This window comes from Oncorhynchus clarkii, chromosome 6 (assembly GCF_045791955.1).
Source record: "Oncorhynchus clarkii lewisi isolate Uvic-CL-2024 chromosome 6, UVic_Ocla_1.0, whole genome shotgun sequence".
NCBI classification, from domain to species: domain Eukaryota; kingdom Metazoa; phylum Chordata; class Actinopteri; order Salmoniformes; family Salmonidae; genus Oncorhynchus; species Oncorhynchus clarkii.
This window is the reverse complement of record NC_092152.1, coordinates 49,156,887-49,171,701: the sequence shown is the minus strand read 5'-3', so window position 1 is coordinate 49,171,701 and position 14,815 is coordinate 49,156,887. Positions and strand designations below refer to the sequence as shown.

The 14,815-nt window shown below is 41.7% G+C and overlaps 1 protein-coding gene across 5 annotated transcripts in view; it reads right to left on the bottom strand.

Moving 5' to 3' along the window:
• LOC139411256 (ADAM metallopeptidase domain 9a) overlaps positions 1-14,815 on the bottom strand; it is an 86,942-nt gene that overhangs the window by 19,682 nt on the left and 52,445 nt on the right. For all 5 annotated transcript variants that reach the window (XR_011634587.1, XR_011634588.1, XR_011634589.1 and 2 more), the window contains exons 6-10: positions 11,825-12,041; positions 11,665-11,730; positions 8,549-8,620; positions 6,476-6,645; positions 6,011-6,092 (exon numbers count right to left, since the gene is read on the bottom strand). Coding sequence is in view for 2 of the 5 variants with exons in the window: in XM_071157305.1 (XP_071013406.1) it covers positions 6,011-6,092; positions 6,476-6,645; positions 8,549-8,620; positions 11,665-11,730; positions 11,825-12,041 (607 nt within the window). In the remaining 3 variants the exon portion in view is untranslated. The remainder of the gene's footprint in view (positions 1-6,010; positions 6,093-6,475; positions 6,646-8,548; positions 8,621-11,664; positions 11,731-11,824; positions 12,042-14,815) is intronic.

Genomic DNA, 14,815 nt, shown 5'->3' with positions numbered 1-14,815 from the left:
CCTTCGCTCCCCACCCGACATTTTTAGCTCATTGCCTTCTTGAATTATGCAGAGATGGGCATCATGAAGGTCTCGTCATTCATTTTGTTGGAAAGGGGAGAAATTGTGCTTTACAATGGCATTGATATTACAGTTGATCTGGAAGTATTACGTTTTTTGGGGCGCAAAAATAAGGTCAATTGTACGGACCAGGGCAATGTGCAAAAGTGAGTGAGTTTACGTTATAAGCTACGGACGCAAGCCTCTTTAGTATGTGCACGTTATTCGATTATACGAACTGATGTGTGAGTATGAATTTCTGTGGCCCAAAAATAGGCCTATTTTAACATTGAAAATGTTTTTCTCCATTAAATTGAAATATCCATATGACATTGTTACTTACAAGGATATACCATGACATTTATAATGATCAATTTAATAAAACAAACTTTTAAATGTCGTTTTTAAAGACATGCGCCCCATAAAAAAGCCTGGTAGCCGTCCGGTAGCCTTCAAGTGTGTAGCTTGTTGTTTATCTTGGCCAATCAAAGCAGCAAAGAGTCTCAATGTGTAACAAGTGTAGTGAGAGTTCACTAATGCAATGCCAGACGGAATAAAATCACGGAGTTAAAAGTTAGCGAAATGAGAAAGAGTAGACTACAACGAGCAACCTTCAGGTAGGCTGTTGTTTTATTTGAATGGGGTCTCCATTGGCTACTCCAGTTAATACAGGCACTGTTATATGGGATGATAAATGACATTGTCTGCTACAAGTTAGCTGGTCTTGGCTGTAGCGTCTCACTCTCTGCCTCCGTCTGCTCGCTCCCATCTCACCAGGCACCTTTGCAGCAATAGTGCACCAGGTTTTTCCTCACGTAGCAATGCTCAGGTTAAAAACATCCATTTAAAAAAAAAAACCATGTATTTTGAAGATCCGGATATCCAACAAAAATTCATGATACTATTCGAATTGTGAAATTATTTAAAATCCTCAAAATCCTCCGTTCTCGTGAAATTCCAGGAAAAGCTATAGGCTACAAAAGCCTTAGGACGTTTATTTAATGTATTTTGTATTCTAGTCCTAATAGCCTTCACATGGAGAGAAGCAGGCTTGCTGCTGTTAATTGCTGAATGTAGGCCAAATGAGCTGTCGGGAATCACTTTTGGCAAGGGATAACATTTTTGCAATGGAAATGGTTGCACAGACAGAGATGAGCAGAGTGAAAAAGATCCAAACAAATTGACAACCAGCAGAAAAATAGAAATCACTTGCAAACCACTTGAGCAACGAGGAAAGCAATAACGTAAAAAAAAGGTGGAGACTTTCCTATAGTGTGGATGCTCGCCAACGTTTTATAGTTAAATTATACCTATCATCCTTAGTGTGGATGCTCGCCAACGTTTTATAGTTAAATTATACCTATCATCCTTAGTGTGGATGCTCGCCAACGTTTTATAGTTAAATTATACCTATCATCCTTAGTGTGGATGCTCGCCAACGTTTTATAGTTAAATTATACCTATCATCCTTAGTGTGGATGCTCGCCAACGTTTTATAGTTAAATTATACCTATCATCCTTAGTGTGGATGCTCGCCAACGTTTTATAGTTAAATTATACCTATCATCCTTAGTGTGGATGCTCGCCAACGTTTTATAGTTAAATTATACCTATCATCCTTAGTGTGGATGCTCGCCAACGTTTTATAGTTAAATTATACCTATCATCCTTAGTGTGGATGCTCGCCAACGTTTTATAGTTAAATTATACCTATCATCCTTAGTGTGGATGCTCGCCAATGTTTTATAGTTAAATTATACCTATCATCCTTAGTGTGGATGCTCGCCAACGTTTTATAGTTAAATTATACCTATCATCCTTAGTGTGGATGCTCGCCAACGTTTTATAGTTAAATTATACCTAATCATTATAGTTATCATCCTTAGTGTGGATGCTCGCCAACGTTTTATAGTTAAATTATACCTATTATTATAGTTATCATCCTTAGTGTGGATGCCTGCAAAAAATAAAGGTCGTCAGTTTCTATATGATGAAAGGCTGTTTAGTGTCTATCGAACAAGAAGCAACTACGCAGAGACATGCACGGAGTGTGAGGTGAGGATATTAAAGGAATACTACACTCAAAAACTATATCTGTTAGTATTTTGGTCATTAGTCCACTGTTAATGCAATCCCCCAAAATGTTGCATGTCAGCAGTTAAGATGGAGCACTTTCAGTACAGAGAAATAACAGGTATGATGTGTTTTACATGACATGATGCATTTGGGAGAGTAATCAGTGGAGTCCCAAGGGAGCAACTGTTAACTCGAAACACAACGACAAGGTTCCAGTTTAACAAACTTTACTATACCATATGAACACACTACAAGGTAGCCATCGCACTCCAGGCTAGGTCCATCAACAGCAAGACTTCCCGCGCAGGCGCACACTTGACAGAGTGATGGCACCATAATAACAGAAATATAGGGATACTTAAAACATGAACTAAACAATCTCCCACTTTTCTTTAAAGACAAATAAAACATAATTACATGTCCAAGATTATTTAAGTTCCCCATTACAAATGGGTTGTGTGACAAAGTTTTTATTTGTTTTACTCAAGCTGCCACTTTCCATTACCGAGAGCTTGTAGTAGCACAAGACTGGATGCTCCTTTTTTAGTCAGACAGTGGTCGACCATAGCATCCGCTGAATTCTCTGTGCTTGAATAAGTTCCTTGATACTGCTAATCAAGATTAAGTATTTTCTCTGTGACAGACTTGGTTAACTTCACAGCATCAAATAATGAGTCGTTGTCAGTGACACAAACTACAGGTAGAATGTGCCGTTTTGTGTCATCAGTGGTAAGCTCTGAGAAGAGAGCTGCAAGAAAGATAACATTGTCAATTCCATCCGCAAGAGCAAGAGTTTCTCCAGCAAGTGTGCTTCGGACAACCCTTCTTATCCTTTTTGACTGCCAAAAGAGGTGAGAATCTTCCTCCTTCACCCATTAACACAATAAGATGTCCACCTTGTGTGCCTCCATCTGTAAGGTTCCCTAGCGACGCATCACTGAAGACAACTAGTTTCAAATAGTCACCTTTTCCAACAAGCTGAAACTTTAAAGTCACTTGTTGTAATTTCAGTTCACAAACAACTTTGTTTGTCTCATGAATGGTTTGTACAGTGGCGTGTTTTGTGTTAGATGCCAAGTTGCAACCATCAAATATCAGGTCTACTCTGTCTAGCAACCCATAGGACAATTTCTATCTTTGACCTCAATTGATCAGCTTCAATTCCACAGAGGGGAATTCCTTTGTACGGCTCTTGAAGAATCTGTGGATGGGTTGAAGATTCTTGATATAGCTCTCCTGTTGCATCAGTATTGCTCCATCAACTGTAATAAACTCTATGCCAACACAAAAGTTATCATGCTCCTCACGGCCGACCTGGAAAACAGCTTTGAGGTGTGGAGTCTCAGTTGTAGCAAAGGTCTGTGAGCCACCCCTGATAAAGTCATCAACATGACAGGCAAGTACTCCAGTCACATTGCAGTCTTGATCAAGCCAATAGAAGACAGCAGGATCCACTTGTGACATTTTTCCACCTCTATTCAGCATTGTTGCCTTGACTTTGTTGTACCAGTAGAGTGATGCATCTGCCAGGCCATACAAACACTTTTTTTGTTTCCACAGTATTCCTTCGCGCTTAGCTTCAGGCGGAGGTCTGATGTGAATGTCCCTTGACAGCTCTGTTCCCTGCAAAAATGCAGATTTGATGTCTATGGGAATTAAGTTTACATTTTTTCTGGCAGATCACTGTCATCAGCAATCGGAGTGACTCTGAGGTGCATGTCGGTGACTCTTTTGGGAGTTCTTTAGCAGCCAGCTCCTCAAAACCTCTAGCCACTAGACTATTCCAGTTAAGGATACACATCCACCTTGTTGAGACACATTTTTGGCCAATGTCTTTGACTTCCTCAAACACTCCAATTTTTCCTCCAATTACTGAGCTCATCTGGCTTTGCTGAGTCAAATTACACGTCCTTTGTTCTCAAGACCATCATCATTTGAATGTCATTCTTTTTTTCTCTATTTTCCATTGGTTCAATTCTGAGATTATCTACAAGTGACAGGTCAGCTGACCCTGTTGTATTCAGAAAGTGTAGCTGGCTCAGAGTACTGCATGTTGTACCAGTTCTGGTGTTTTCCTTTTGCTTTTCCTGCTCGTCCAATGGTGGTTGCTGTATGTGGAACACCACTTTCTCTGTCCATGTATTTAACAGTTTGTCCAGTTTTCAGATTGGAACAACCATGTTGTCTTAACACGTGGCTGTTGTTGAATGTTTTCCTCATTTGAACGCTGAACAATATTATCTGTGGCATGGTTGAAGGACTCTGCTCCATTTCCTGTGGCAGTTTCAGTGTCCATATCATTAGACGCGACATCTGGTAGGTTTGTGTCTGTTACTGTGTCCTTTTTGTCATTTTCATTAGGAGACTGATTCTCAGCAACAGCCCCTCTATCTTGTTGATCATTTACTTTCCGCAATCTTGAGTGATGCACCCTGACAACGGTGCGCCCGTGCCTCACAAATATCCCCACACCATCTTGGCCAATGACTACTCCCGGTCCTTTCCACTCGACAGTCAACTCGTTTGTAGTACACTTGGTTTCCAGTTTCATACTTCTCATATTTACATGGACTCTGTGTGATATCTTTGTCTAAAATGTTTACACAACAGTGGCCTGAGGTAGTAAGTTCAAGAGTCACTGGTTGTTTAAACATCACTGCCTTGTCATTTTTTATGTCTAGTACAGCCAATCCGTTCTTGAGGGAAGCTTTACATAATAGTAAGGGGATATCTGTAGGGACCACCTCTGTTTCAATGTGACACTTAGTCTGAACAATTTTTGCTGGTATCTTAGCTCTCTTGGTAGAATGGACGATTCTCCCATCTCCAAATTTGAAAGCTCTGTTGCTTGGTGTGTCAATCATATTGTGTACATCTTTCATATTTAGTTCACTGACATAGCTATCAAGCCATTTTGCACCACACACTGTCCGTGTACATGCAATATCAATCACAGCAGTTTCTAAAGATTCAACTATAAAACTCTCATTTGACAAATATCACATTTTGATCTTCCATATTTGTCCAGCGGATTTGTGCCGGGCAATGGCGCCCTCTTCTGGTTGTCTTGAGAACGTGACTTGTTGGCGCCTTTTCTCTGCTGCTCAATGTAACATGCTGCGTCACTCACTTGCATTCCATCTGTTATTGGCGCGACAGACGTCTTCACCAAAAACTATTTTTAGTGCCGACTTCATTGATACAAAAGTCAGCACAGTACAAACAGTCAAAGTCAACTGTTTCTCCCTACCATATAGACAGGCAGTATCTAGCAACTTGAAAGCTAACACCGCATCCGGGAGAACCATGTCGTACTTGCGCATCCTATTGTACCTCTGTTCGAAATCAATGATGTAGTCCGTCATTGCAACCGAAATATCTCTCGTAACACTGTGAAAGTTTGAATATGCCTCGTAGGCACAGTCTTTCTCTTCTTTAAGAAATACAGAATCCAGTGCTCTGATCAAAGTTCCCATACCATCCTCCTTGTTCAAATCCTCAACGGATATTTCCAGTGCTGTATCTCTCGCTCTTCCCTCGAGCGATAATACCACCACAAGTGCTTGCTTTTCCGCGTCCAGATTAGTAACCCGTGTCCAGATTCCAAGTAAATTTTTCAAACTTTCGTACGACCTCTTCTCGTCGAAGCGAGGTGGCACATTGTAGTTATTAGCCATCCTCTGCTACCAATGTTAACTTGAAATGACACAACGACAAGGTTCCAGTTTAACAAAGTTTACTATACCATATGAACACACTACAAGGTAGCCATCGCACTCCAGGCTAGGTCCATCAACAGCAAGACTTCCCGCGCAGGCGCACACTTGACAGAGTGATAGCCCCGTAATAACAGAAATATAGGGATACTTAAAACATGAACTTAACAGCAACTTACTGCGTTGATCCCTCCCCCGTGACTCCGCGAGCAGACAGTGCTGACAAAGGCCATCCCAGCAGTGCCCCCAAAGCTCTTCTTCCTGGAGAGACAAAAAATACAGAGAGACTATGTAGCGAGAGACATAATAAACCCAGTGAAAAATTACTATTTTGTCTCTCCTGGGCCCATGTTCATCAAGTGTCTCAGAGTAAGACTGCTGTTCTAGGATCAGGTTCCCCTGCCCATGTAATCTTACTTATTATGATCGTAAAGGCAAGATTGGTCCTAGATCAGCACTCTGACTCAGAGAAGCTGAATATGAACCCTGTATTCTATGAGGTTAAAGGATAACTACACTCAAAAATGATGAATATATATATATATTTTTGATGTCAGTAGTTAAGTTGAAGCACTTTCAGTAGAGAGCAAAAACTATGATGATGTATAATGCCTCATATGATGCAAAACTGTACAGGGACTCACAGAATAAGCTGGGCGCTGTCGTGGCGTCGCCGTGGCACCAGCTCCTTCTCCCTCCACTGGACAAAGCGGCTGAGCACCTCCCCGGCGCTGCCCTCAATGCTGATGGGGTTCCTGCTGGTCCAGATGTCCAGGCCCACCAACACCACACGGATGTTTAGCTCCATATACATCTGCATGTTACAGAGAAATGGGAAGAGTGTCACAAATTGAGGCAGATCTATAGACACATCTAGGGTGTCATTTTCGTGCAAAAAATACTGTGTGTCATGACGTGGCCCTCCCCCTCACCACCCTTCTCTCCCTCCCAGATTCCTGGAGGAGACTCTCCTCAGGGCCAGGCAGTATAGAGAGAGAGTTTCACAGTAGAACAAAGGAACTTCTTCTACATCACAGAACTTGAGAACTGAACAAAATCCATGTTTTGGAGAATGTGTAAACTGTCGGTGGAGAAGACAGCTACGACCGGTCTGTTTTGTTTCATGTTGTGATCTCATGGAAAACGATACAGCCACATTACCATAACTCTGTTTATACAGGAGCCTCCGTTATGAGGTTCGCATCTAATTATTGTATAAAATGAATGAGTAAAGATGAAACTATTTGTGAAATTATGTAACGTGATTTTAAAACGTTAATGTGAGAGAATTGTATTCCCATTAAAGTTAACTAAGTCATTGGCCCGCCCCATGAGCACAGACATTGATCTGGCGTCATGGGACAGCCCTTTTCTACTGTTTTCCGAATAAATCCTCTTTAGACCACGTGTACCTCGGTAAGCTGAGGGGGCGAAGGTTTGAGTAGAGACCACAAAAAACTTCAGTAGAAGCTAAGGTTGTAATGGTTGTTGAATTCCTAACCAAACCATGTGGAGCATTGGCTACACTGGTGGAAATGGTTAAACTCAGACTATTGATACCGACAGAATAAGAGCAAATCTTCGATACTAATTACTAGTCTGCAGCTTGGAATTATGTACCATGGAATACGAAGACCGACAACCGCCGAAACATCTAACCTATAAGAACATTTCTGAATGGGACTCTGAAGAATCCATTCTAACCACGAAAGACTTCTTGGAAGCAGATGGAGAGACGAGCGGATGAACTTTCCAACAGAAAGACGGACGATTCCAACAGAGATCTCTGATGACACACTGAGCGTAAATATATATTGATTGCAATGATTCCCGAATGAGTGAGCGTTCATGTGCAAAGGATTAGCATTTCCATTTTTAATTATCAACTTTGTAGTGACTCGTCTTTCCCGCCCTTCTCAGTCCACACCCACTTCCCTTTGTCCATCAAGCCGTCATATCGGCTTAGTCCACTAGAGATTTCCTTTTAACTATATTTACTGTTTGTTTATGCATTTCTGTGATTATTTAGTTAGTAAATAAATGATTAAGACAATTGATGTATGGATGATTCATAGTAAAGGCTGGGTTCGTGCAGATAACCAACAATTTATGACATTTGGAATGAGACCAACGTGAGGTAAAGAATAATTAATTAATTAATTAGAAGACTAATTGATCAGATATTAAAATATCTGAAGTTATATTAGGAAAATTATACCTTTGTAATCTGAAGATTTTCCCTTGGTGCCCCGACTTTCTAGTTAATTACATTTACATGATTAGTTTAATCACGTAATAATATTTGATAAAATATTTTTTTAAATAACAGTCTTCACTTTAATGATGCCAAAGACACGACAACTGTTAACATTTATCTCGTAGTGTGATCAAGAATTAAAATTAGATTTTTTTTACTATACTAGCATTTATTAAACTTAATAGTTAAAAAAAAATAGATATCCCCTCTTTATAATGCAGATTGTTAAAGAAAAAATGTAAGTCACACTGCCAGATTATAATGAGGTTTATATTATGTTTTGCACTATGCACAATTCCTATGCAATATGAAACAATCTATGAAGAAATCATTGCTGTATATTCTTGGAATTGGCTTGTTTGGTATTGCAAACGTTGACTGCAACTCATACCATACTGTGTCGGAGGGTATTTGACCCTGATTGAGCACTTGTAGTATGCATACTTTTTTGTATACTTACACTGTCAACGTAGTTTGCAAGATGAATCATCTCGTCTCGCACTGCAGTCTCATTCCTGTGCATGTAGGTGAACTGTAGAGGGAAAGGACAGAAGTAAGCATTGGCTAGAGTTTCCTTTAGGCCTCATTCAAAACGTTTAAAACGGACTGGACCAAAAGTTCTTAAGCCCAATGGATATGTCAATTAGCCTGGGCATCATGTTTGTGCAATCATGCCACTCCTTGTCATATCTTTGGTATTTGGCAAAGAGTGTAATGATAGCAAAAATAGGTCTGGTACCAAAGCTAGAATTCACACAGGCCATCAAGAAATTAATTTAAGGGTTTTTTCTTGATCAAAAAGGGGATTAGGTGGTGGACGTGGTAATGGGTGCGGTCGGCCAGTCGCTGCCCTTGGCAAGAAAACTTAAGGCCACCACCTTGGCGAAGTTGGGAAATGTTCGCATTTTTAAGCCAATTCACTGAAATTGTACACATTTCTCCATGGAGCTGAGAAAATGTTGCAGTTTTAAAGCTAATTGCCTGTAATTATACATATTGTGCCTTGGAGTCGAGAGAAAGCCATGATATAATGCATAAAATCTAACACTGTTTTCTGATGCGCAAACATTTTAAATTCTCCCCGTCAAGCTTGAATTTTGGTGATAGTTCTCAAATAAACTAAGCAAAAAAAGAAACGTCCTCACTGTCAACTGCGTTTAACTTCAGAAAACTTAACATGTGTAAATATTTGTATGAACAAAACAAGATTCAGCAACTGAGGCATAAACTGAACAAGTTCAGTCCTCATGGACTGCACCAGATTTGCCAGTTCTTGCTGTGAGATGTTACCCCACTCTTCCACCAAGGCACCAGCAAGTTCCCAGACATTTCTGGGGGGGAATGGCCCTAGCCCTCACCGTCCAATCCAACAGGTCCCAGACGTGACAAATGGGATTGAGATCCGGGATCTTCGATGGCCATGGCAGAACACTGACATTCCTGTCTTGCAGGAACTCACGCACAGAACGAGCAGTATGGTAGGTGGCATTGTCATGCTGGAGGGTCATGTGAGGATGAGCCTGCAGGAAGTGTACCACATGCGGTAGGAGGATGTCTTCCCTGTAACGCACAGCGTTGAGATTGCCTGCAATGACAACAAGCTCAGTCCGATGATACTGTGACACATCGCCCCAGACCATGACGGACCCTCCACCTCCAAATCGATCTTGCTCCAGAGTACAGGCCTCGGTGTAAAGCTAATTCCTTCAACGATAAGCGCGGCTCCGACCATCACCCTGGTGAGACAAAACAGCAACTCGTCATTGAAGAGCACTTTTTGCCAGTTCTGTCTGGTCCAACAACAGTGGGTTTGTGCCCATAGGCGACGTTGTTGCCGATGAGGTCTGGTGAGGACCTGCCTTACAACAGGCCTACAAGCCCTCCGTCCAGCCTCTCTCAGCCTATTGCGGACAGTCTGAGCACTGATGGAGGGATTGTGCGTTCCTCGTGCAACTAAGGCAGTTGTTGTTGCCATCCTGTACCTGTCCCGCAAGTGTGATGTTCGGATGTACCGATCCTGTGCAGGTGATGTTACACGTGGTCTGCCACTGCGAGGATGGTCAGATGTCCGTCCTGTCTCCCTTTAGCACTGTATGGATATTGCAATGTATTTCCCTGGCCACATCTGCAGTTTTCATAACTGTGACCTTAATTGCCTACCGTCTGTAAGCTGTTAGTGTCTTAACAATCGTTCCACAGGTGCATGTTCATTAATTGTTTATGGGTCATTGAACAAGCATGGGAAACAGTGTTTAAACCCTTTACAATGAAGATCTGTGAAGTTGTTTGGATTTTTACGAATTATCTTTGAAAGTTAATTATAAAAAAAAAAAAATACAGATCTCATACTACCCACAGAACAGAGCAAAATGGCTCTAACCAGATAAGAGGAGCCGTATCTCAGACTGGCCAATAAAAAGCGAAGATTAAAATGGGCAAAAGAGCACAGACACTGGACAGAAGAACTCTGCAGAGAAGGCCAACATCCCAGAGTAACCTCTTCATTGTTAACATGGAGACTGGTGTTTTGCGGGTACTATTTAATGAAGCTGCCAGTTGAGGACTTGTGAGGCGTCTGTTTCTCAAACTGGACACTAACGTACTTGTCCTCTTGCTCAGTTGTGCACCGGAGCCTCCCACTCCTCTTTCTATTCTGGTTAGGGCCAGTTTGCGCTGTTCTGTGAAGGGAGTAGTACAGAGCGTTGTACGAGATCTTCAGTTTCTTGGCAATTTCTGGAATAGCCTTCATTTTTCAGAACAAGAATAGAAGAACGAGTTACAGAAGAAAGTTCTTTGTTTCTGGCCATTTTGAGCCTGTAATCGAACACACAAATGCTGATGCTCCAGACTCTCAACTAGTCTAAATAAGGCCAGTTTTATTGCTTCTTTAATCAGGACAACAGTTTTCAGCAGAGCTACTATAAATGCAAATATTTTTTCTAATGCTCAATTAACCTTTACATTTAAAAAAAACTTGGATTAGCTAACACAACGTGCCATTGGAACACAGGAGTGATGGTTGCTGATAATGGGCCTCTGTTCGCCTATGTAGATATTCCATTCAAAAATCAGCCGTTTCCAGCTACAATAGGCATTTACAACATTAACAATGTCTACACTGTATTTCTGATCAATTTGATGTTATTTTAATGGACTTTTTTTGTGCCTTTCTTTCAAAACAAGGACATTATCTTATCTACATAATTTGTCAGATTTGAGTAGTTTAAGTTTACACTGAAATCGTTCTTCCATAAAAATAAAAAATAAAAAAATGTTTTGTTTTACACTGTATTGATTAAGCCAGCCCAAAAAAACAAGTATGTGTAACTGCAGTCCAATACGGCGACCGGAGTTTGGGCGAGTGGGTGTATGGAAAGCGAATCAGCTAATTGGACAAATTTGTTGTCACTCAAGACGGTTTTGTGGTGTAAGATGTGGAATTTTAAAAAACACTTCTAAATCAAAACCGCTTTAAACAACCACATCCACTGCTTTCCAAAATGTACTGTTGAGGGAAGAGATTTTAAATGATGTATAAAACAGTCTAGATTTATCAGTCGTTGGACATTCACTCACCCTCTCATTATCCACCACCAGGAGCAGCTCTACATAGTGTGGCTGGAGCAGCACTGCCCGCTTTCTCTGAAGGGAGAGAAAGCACATACAGTACCATAAGCAGAAAATCAGCACAGGCACACTTAGCACGCACACATACACACACACCGTGGTAACTCACCCTGAGGAGGTGGCTGACAGGCTGTTTGTGTGTGTCAGAGTGGGTGTGATGCTCTGAGTGGTCCTGTTCAGATGGGGCTAGTTGTTCCGTGTGTGGAGTGCCACACACCAGCGGCTCCGACACCACGTCCTCCAGCCGGTACACTAGATGCTGGAAGTCCGAGGAAGACACCAGGGGCTCAATCCCATAGCTGGAGTTGTCCATGAGGAGCACCCCTCTGGAGGTTCAAACACAAAAGGCTGATCACACCAGAGTCATAAGGGGTCAATATTATTCATTATTAACTAAATGCTGATTGGTTAAAAGGCTGTGGGATATCAGATCGTATACCATGGGTATGACAAAACATGTATTTTTACTCTTCAAATTATGTTGGTAACAATATTATAATAGCAATAAGGAACCTCGGACCAGCTTCATTAAGTAATACACGCAAAACACCAGTCTCAACGTCAACAGTGAGGAGGCGACTCCGGGATGCTGGCCTTCTAGGCAGAGTTCCTCTGTCCAATGTCTGTGTTCTTTTGCCCATCAATCTTTGCTTTTTATTGGCCAGTCTGATATATGGCTTTTTCTTTGTAACTCTGCCTAGAAGGCCAGCATCCCGGAGTAGCGGGAGTAGCGTCACTGTTGACATTGAGACAACATTAACAATGTCTACACTGTATTTCTGATCAGTTTGATGTTATTTTTATGGACAAGGACATTTCTAAGTGACCCCAAACTTTTGAACGGTAGTGTATATATTCTTGGATTAAATTGTTGTTTTTCTTCTCATCAATCTACACACAATACTCCAATAATGACAAAAGCAAAAACAGGTAATTATTTTGTGCAAATTATTATATAAAAATATAATTAAAAAAATAAGAACATTTACATAAGTATTCAGAGCCTTGACTCTGTACTTTGTTGAAGCACCCTTGGCAGTGATTACAGCCTCGACTCTTCTTGGGTATAGCGTTGCAAGATTGGTAGAAACTCCACAATTGTGCCATTCTTCTCTGCAGATCCTCTCAAGCTCTGTCAGGTTGGATGGGGAGCATCGCTGCACAGTTATTTTCAAGTCTCTCCAGAGATGTCCGATCGGGTTCAAGTCCGGGCTCTGGCTTGGCCACTCAAGAACATTCAGAGACTTGTCCTGAAGCCACTCCTACATTTTCTTGGCTGTGTGCTTAGGGTTGTTGTCCTGTTGGAAGGTGAACCTTTGCCTCAGGATGAGGTCCTGAGTGCTCTGGAGCAGATTTTCATCAAGGATCTCTTTGTACGTTGCTGTGTTCATCTTTGCCTCGATCCTGACCTGTCCCTGAAAAAGATGTTGCTTCCCCGTAAGGATGGTGCAAGGTTTCCTCCAGACGTGACGCTTGGCATTCAGGCCAAATAGTTCAATCTTGGTTTCATCAGACCAAAGAATCTTGTTTCTCATGGTCTGAAAGTCCTTTAGGTGCCTTTTGGCAAACTCCAAGCAGGCTGTCATGTGCCTTTGACTGAGGAGTGGCTTCTGTTGGCCACTTTACCATAAAGGCCTGATGGGTAGAGTACTTCAGAGATGGGAGAACCTTCCAGAAGGACAACCATATCCACAGAGGAACTTTGGAGCTCTGTCAGAGTGACCATTGTTTTCTTGGTCACCTCCCTCACCAAGGCCCTTCTCCCCTAATTGCTCAGTTTGGCCGGGTGGCCAGCTCTAGGAAGATTCTTCGTGGTTTGACACTTCTTCCATTTTAGAATGAGGGATGCCAGTGTTCTTGGGGACCTTCAATGCTGCAGACATTTTTTGGTACCCTTCCCCAGACCTGAGCCTCGACACAATCCGGTCTTGGAGCTCCAAGGACAATTCCTTTGACCTCATGGCTTGGTTTTTACTCTGACATGCATTGTCAACTGTGGAACCTTATACAGACAGCTGTGTACCTGTCCAATCAATTGACTGTACCACAGGTGAACTACAATCACGTTGTTAGAAACATCAAGGATGACCAATGGAAACAGGATGCACCGGAGAGCAATTTCAAGTCTCATAGCAAAGGGTCTGAATACTTGTGTAAATAAGATATATTTTTTATAACTGCTTTTGCTTCGTCATTATGGGGTTTGAACCCCGCTCTCCGGTGGGGAGGCCTATTTGATAGCACCTTGTTTTGCTACTAAACCACAGGCTTTGAACACCGTCCTGGTAATCTTGACAGCTTAAATCCCCCCAACCTCTCAAGTCCAGAGTGTTGTCACTTTATAACCGAACGCTAAAAAAAAGTATTTGTTCTTGCAAATTTGCTGCAAACTACATTGAAAAATATAAGCAAAACATGCAACAATTTCAGTTCATATAAGGAAATCAATTGAAATAAATGCATATTCATAACACTATGGATTTCATATGACTGGGAATACAGATATGCATCTGTTGGTCACAGATACCTTAAAAAAAGGTGGTGTGACCTCATGCAGTGCAACATCGTCGCATTTAGTTGATTATGGCCTGTGTAATGTTGTCCCACTCAGCTTCAAAGGCTGTGCAAAGTTGCTGTATATTGGCGGGAACTGGAACACTTTCGTACATGTTAAGCCAGAGCATCCCAAACATGCGCAGTGTGTGACATGTCTGGTGAGTATGCAGGCCATGAAAGAACAAACATTTTCAGCATCTAGGAATTGCGTACAAATCCTTGCAACATGGGGCTGTGCATTATCATGCTGCAACATGAGATGATGGCGGTGGATGAATGGCACAACAATGAGCCTCAGGATCTTGTCACGTTATCTCTGTGCATTAAAGCTGCTATTGAATGCAAATTGTGTTTGCAATTGTTGTCCATGGCTTATGCCTGCCCCATACCATAACCCCACCACGGAGAACCCTGTTCACAACATTGACATCTGCAAACCGCTCGCCCACATGACACCAGACACTATGTCTGTCTGCCATCTGCCGTGTACAGTTGAAACTGTGAATCATCCATGAAGAGCACACTTCTCCAGCATGCCAGTGGC